This window comes from Lampris incognitus, chromosome 17 (assembly GCF_029633865.1).
Source record: "Lampris incognitus isolate fLamInc1 chromosome 17, fLamInc1.hap2, whole genome shotgun sequence".
NCBI classification, from domain to species: Eukaryota; Metazoa; Chordata; class Actinopteri; order Lampriformes; family Lampridae; genus Lampris; species Lampris incognitus.
The window spans coordinates 30,219,514-30,225,513 of NC_079227.1; the positions used below are offsets into that span (position 1 = coordinate 30,219,514).

General features: G+C 43.6%; 1 protein-coding gene across 1 annotated transcript in view; it reads right to left on the reverse strand.

Annotated features, from left to right (window-relative positions):
• Window positions 1-5,031, reverse strand: part of rnf213b (ring finger protein 213b) — a 34,665-nt gene extending 29,634 nt beyond the window's left edge. The window contains exons 1-11 of the mRNA XM_056296752.1: window positions 4,310-5,031; window positions 4,041-4,196; window positions 3,763-3,926; window positions 3,372-3,667; window positions 3,026-3,267; window positions 2,693-2,899; window positions 2,384-2,597; window positions 2,230-2,285; window positions 1,369-1,534; window positions 1,135-1,278; window positions 827-925 (exon numbers count right to left, since the gene is read on the reverse strand). Coding sequence (XP_056152727.1) covers window positions 827-925; window positions 1,135-1,278; window positions 1,369-1,534; window positions 2,230-2,285; window positions 2,384-2,597; window positions 2,693-2,899; window positions 3,026-3,267; window positions 3,372-3,667; window positions 3,763-3,926; window positions 4,041-4,196; window positions 4,310-5,025 — 2,460 coding nt within the window. The 5' untranslated portion in view covers window positions 5,026-5,031. The remainder of the gene's footprint in view (window positions 1-826; window positions 926-1,134; window positions 1,279-1,368; window positions 1,535-2,229; window positions 2,286-2,383; window positions 2,598-2,692; window positions 2,900-3,025; window positions 3,268-3,371; window positions 3,668-3,762; window positions 3,927-4,040; window positions 4,197-4,309) is intronic.
• Window positions 5,032-6,000: the final 969 nt, after the last annotated feature.

The following is a 6,000-nucleotide window of genomic DNA, read 5'->3' on the forward strand; positions in this document are numbered from 1 at the left end:
ATGTAACAGCAAGCCAGTGAGTGTTTTATCACAGGAAGTTGAATCAGTTCATCTGGACACGTTTATTGAGAGAAACATTTCATCACTCATGTAAGTGACCTCTTCAGTGAGTGTTTTAGTTTTTGAGTGTTCACTTGTATGGATGGCTTCCATACGTGCTGTGCATCAGGGCAGTGGGGTGTGTGGTAATTCTGACAATTGCTCTGTAGGACTGGCCCTTAAGCCAACCCCACTTTGCTGAAGTGTCCATAAGAAAGACACTGAATCCCTCAAGGCGAGTGGAGCGGGGTTGTGGAGCTGACTCTAAATTATGATCCCCTTTGGAAATAGGCAAGTGAGAAAATAATTTTTTTTCTTCTCCCTTTATCGTCACAATTGTATCTGGCCAATTACCCCACTCTTCCAAGCAAATCCTGGTCACTGCTCCACCCCCTCTGCCGATCCGGGGAGGGCTGCAGACTACCACATGCTTCCTCTGATACATGTGGAGTCGCCAGCTGCTTCTTTTCACCAGACAGTGAGGAGTTTCACCAGAGAGATGTAGCGCATGGGAGGATCACGCGATCCTCCCCAGTTCCCCCTCCCCCCTGAAAAGGCATCCCGACTGACCAGAGGAGGCGCTAGTGCAGTGACCAGGACACATACCCACATCTGGCTCACTGCCTGCAGACACGGCCAATTGTGTCTGTAGGGACGCCCGACCAAGTCGGAGGTAACACGGGGATTCGAACCACCGATCCCCTTGTTGGTAGGCAATGGAATAGACTGCAATGCCACTCGGATGCCCAAAATAATTTGTATTTAAGGGGTCAATAAAATCTCTTACATTGGAAATCCTCTTCCGCAGGTCCTTCCCAAGGTTGAGCTGCCACTGTGACATGACTTTCTGAACAGAGCACTGCACTTTCAGCATTGCATCCCATACCTACCGAAATAAGTTTGTCATTGTGTGTTAAGTCTGGAATGTAAGACAGGGTATAATCTCTTATAGACTCTACATGACTTAAACTATGCTGTGATTGGTACTATAGACAGGCAGAGAAAACAACAAAATGTATGAAGTCTATAGGATGAGATGACTGAGAGATGGAAACCAAGAATAAGAAGTACAGGTAACTGTTCCATGGTATGCACCTCGATTTCTCCAGGGTAGCTGAATGATTTGTACTTTGTTAGAAGAGGATTTTGGAGAAGTCTGTCTCTCCAGTCGTTGATTTCCCGCTGTACTTTCCCTATCTCGTCGAAGAACCAGTCATTAGAAGTCTTCCCCTCATCGTCCTTGGACATGAAAGTGCGTAAAGAATACAATGAATTTCAGTTACGTTCTCATAATATAGCAGCCCTAATTACTTAAAAAGGGATCCATACCTCTTCTCTTGGTACAGCATCCACAACTTCTGCCAACTTTAGCACAACTTGGTAGGCCAGCACAACAGCCTTGTACAATGGGACAAGTCGCACCATTCTGCATGTGCTCTTGACCACGTTGATGCCACTCGCGAAGACTGACATGATATTTCCAGATTCTATCATTCTTTGAATAAAATAAAATAAATTACATGGAGCGAGCATAATGTTATAGCATTAAACTAGTCATATCAAAGAAAGTTGAATCAGTTCATCTGGACACAACGTTCAATTAGCTGAGTGATGAAATGTTTCTCGTCCAGATGAACTGATTCAACTTTCTCCCCTCCCCCTTCCCTTCCCTTCCCTTCCCTTCCCTTCCTCCCCAGTTGAATCTAGCCAATTACCCCACTCTTCCGGGCTGTCCCGGTCGCTGCTCCACCCCCTCTGCCGATCCGGGGAGGGCTGCAGACTACCACATGCCTCCTCCGATACATGTGGAGTCACCAGCAGCTTCTTTTCACTTGACATTGAGAAGTTTCACCAGGGGAACGTAGCATGTGTGAGGATCACGATATTCCCCCCAGTGCCCCCCCTTAACAGGTACCCCGACCGACCAGAGGAGGCGCTAGTGCAGCAACCAGGACACATACCCACATCTGACTCCCCACCTGCAGACACAGTCAATTGTGTCTGTAAGGATGCCCGACCAAGCCGGACGTAACACGGGGATTCGAACCGGAGATCCCCATGTTGGTAGGCAACAGAATAGACCACTACACTACCGAGATGCCCCCTTCCTTTGATTTTCTTACCTGGATTATTGAGCATGCATAAAGACAAACCAGTCATATATTTGAAGAATATTTCAGGAGCCATTACCTTTTTGGTTGCTTTGTTACTTCCTCAAGAATATGAGTCAAGACTGTTTCGGCCCACTGCATGTTGAGGATAGATATAGTCACAATGAAGAATTCAAATATAGTATGTTTAATTCTTTCAAAGTAAACGTAATTGTCAGTTTTGCATCGCTCACCTGTACATTCAGTTTCTCTTTGTTGTAATCCTTTAACTCCCCATATATTCGAAGCCTGTATAGCAGGCCCTGGATCAAATGCTCTGGATGTATTCCAGTCAGATTGGAGAATTCTGGAATGTCCTCAAATGCGACCAGGGACAGCCAACTTATCAAAACCAGGGGCATCTCTTTAACCAGAGATAACTTTTCTTGGATTAAAGTCAGCATTATCCTGTGGAAGAAAAAAAAAACTCTCTATGCTTACTGAAATAAAAATGGTATTATCGTTTCAGTAATTGAAATCTGAGGTTGTTTGAGAAGACTCACCTTCTTTTGTCGTGACAATCTCTTATATTTTCTCTGAAGTTGGTAAATTTGACCTTGTCTAGTCCTGACCAATCCTCTTCCTCAACAGTTGGTCCTAGCTTGGCAGCATCAGCCCCTGGATGTCTGAGTTTGTGGAGTAGCGGAATGAGCAGGATCACCTCGGATACCTTTTGCTCTGCACAGTGGTTTATCAGACCCACCACAGTGCTGAGGAGGCAAAAACAGAGGCGATGGGATGCAGCTTGTATATACTGACTTCATGAAGTAAAGAAAGAATCCTACGTAATTTTTGAGAAATAGTGTCTTCTAACTTGAAGCTTTGGAATAACTTACTACTGAACAGCTGTAAAGGCGTTGAGAATCTCCTCCAGGTTTTTCTTCTCCATTGCAGTGTCAGAGGACACCAGTTGACAAAGCTTTGCCAAGCCTGTCACCCCAAGATCTATATTGCACTTTCTGATGATCATAAACACATACAAGCCCAAACAAAGAGGACTGATTCTCATCCAGCTTTCTGAGTTTCCCCCCTCTCCTTTTAAGATGTGAAGCAACTGCTCTGAAATCATCTCTGATGCCTGTTGATCAAAATTGAGTTATTTGGCCATGCAATGGATATCAAGAACAATAATGAATAAATGATAACAATATTCAATATTATCTCTAAAGTTGTTCTACCAACCTGGATCTGAGGGGGCAGAGAATTGTTTGGGTAATGCACAAATTTATAAGAAAAATCAAAATTTCCCTTGAAATGTTTCAAGTCCTGACACAAGCCTTCAATGTCCTCTTTGCTGGATGGGTGCCGTTTCTCAAAGATTCTCCCCAGCAGCAAATTAGCTGACACTAGCCAGGCATGTGAAATGTCCTTTTCCTTTGGCTTTGTCCAGCCAAGTGCATTAAGACCGGTTTCAATCAAATTTGACATCATCGACCCCGCTTCAGTGCAGCTAATGTAGCACTCATAAAAGTGTAGGTCTAGATAAAACAGAATCATGGTAGATAATCAGTGTATGAAATATGCAAACTTGTGTTTTTACTGAGACAACCTGTGGCTTCATGGATGGTCTTACCTTTAATTTGCAAATGATATGGAATAAGCATGACTCTTCCAGCAATCTCTACAATGGTTTTCTGTTGTTGTTGCACACCAAACTGGTAGAACAACTTCCGTCCCCTCAGAAAGCTGTCCTCTATGGAAAGATTTGCCTCTATCAAATAGCCTTGTTGCTGGTCACTGAATATAAAATATATAACACATGTCAACATACATTCAGGATTCATAATATTAATTATCAGACATATTTATGAAACTCAATCTCCTGCATAAATAGACATCTTAAGTACTCACACAAAAGATGTCATTTCAAGCTGAAAGGCAATTTTTTCCATACATAGCACCAACGTGTCATGCTCTCTGTTGAATCTGAACTTTTTGTCTAGCACAGCGTAGATGTGAATGGTAAAGACTGGAACTCCGAGGGGAGGTCTAACTGGAATGCGATAGCTATATATAAAAGAGAAAAATTGAACATTGTGTTAAATTTGGTTTTAATAACAACACAAGTAAAGACAGAATTTGGTCAAATTGCAGAAAATAGCGATTCATATTCGACTCACCAACTCTTGTTGCTTTCAGATGACTTGCTTTTGTCTGTTGTCTGAGAGACAAGAAAATTTGACTTTTTTTCACCCTCTACCGTCTTCCCAGTCACGGCTTTGGCATAAGACATGGGCTTGGCGTCTCTCTGCATTTGGGAGACTGTGGAACTGTCTGGGACATTTCCAGAGGGATGTGCTTCTTCACACTTTTGCTCATTATTGTGATTGGCACTGTCCTCCAACGGAGAATCGGAAGATGCACCTTTACCACTCGCATCATCATGTATGAGTAAAGAAGTACCAGACTGGTCGTTTTCGTTTGTCTGAGTCTCAACAGTGCTGTTGTCTTTCTTCAGCTGGGTGTCTGGTGTGTGGTTATCTTGGCTTAGCTGCATCATGGCAGTATTATTGTTTTCTGTTGGTCGGGCATCAGGCATGTGTTCATCTTGCTTTGGCAGAGTAAGGTCAGCAGGTTCTGTTTGGGTCTCCTGTGTGCTCTGAACAACTACTGGTGTCTGTGTCGCCATGTCTCTCCTTTTAGTTTTTGTTGTCTGAGTCTGAACTTCCACCACCTCAGCTTGTTTGTGGCATTGGACTCTATTGTCTTTTAAATTATGCACAGAATCATCTTCTTGGGGCTGAGGTTGTCGAGTCTCAACTTGGGGGTCCTCCTGTTTTGTCTCTAATTTCACAGGTTCTTGGGTTTTTTTGTTTGTGTTCTCCATAACCTCCATCTCGCCTTTCTTTGTATTCTGATGTGCTCCCTGGCTGGTAACCTCTCCATCTCCTCTTTGGCGTGGCCTGTTCCTTTTTTTCCTGCTTTTTATTCTCTTATTTTTCACATCTTGAATTTTGCTGCCAGGTTCACCATGTCCTTTTGTCTTAAAAAGACATAAAGTGTTACAAACTGATCTTTCAGTGAGGAAAACACATTTGTCTGTAGTAAAATGACTTCAGAACTGCAGAGTTTTCCTGTAAATGAACATAGGTTTGTTTACATTCATAATATCACTCATATCACTCATGAAGAGGTGGTATATCAGCACTGTCCCCACTGCTGTTCTGCATAGGCCTGAACCCCCTCAGTCAGATCATCACAAAGAGTGGATATGGATACAGGATCAGAAGTGAAGTTACCATCAGCCACCTGCTATACATGGATGACATCAAGCTGTATGCCAGCAATGAGCAAGACATTGACTCGCTGATCCACCTCACCAGGGTCTACAGTGATGACATCGAGATGTCATTCGGACTGGACAAGTGTGGTCAAAAGGTGGCAAAAAGAGGAAAGGTGGTGAGCACTGAAGGGGTTGAATTACCAGATGGCAGGATAATAGACATACAGGGCAGTTACAAGTACCTGGGTATTCCACAGGCAAATGGAAACCATGAGGGGGCAGCACGGAGGTCAGCTACAGCCAAATACCTCCAGAGAATGAGGCAGGTCCTGAGGAGCCAGCTCAATGAGAAGAATAAGATCCAAGCCATCAACACATATGCCCTACCAGTCATCAGTTACCCAGCTGGAATAACAAGCTGGCCAAAGGAGGAAGTAAAGGCCACAGATACCAGGATACGGAAATTCCTCACAATACACGGATTCCACCCGAAATTCAGCAGCCTGAGACTGTACGATAAGCAAAAAGATTGGGTTAGTGAGTGTCAGAGCCACTATCCAGGATGAAACAAGGAACATTACACCAGAA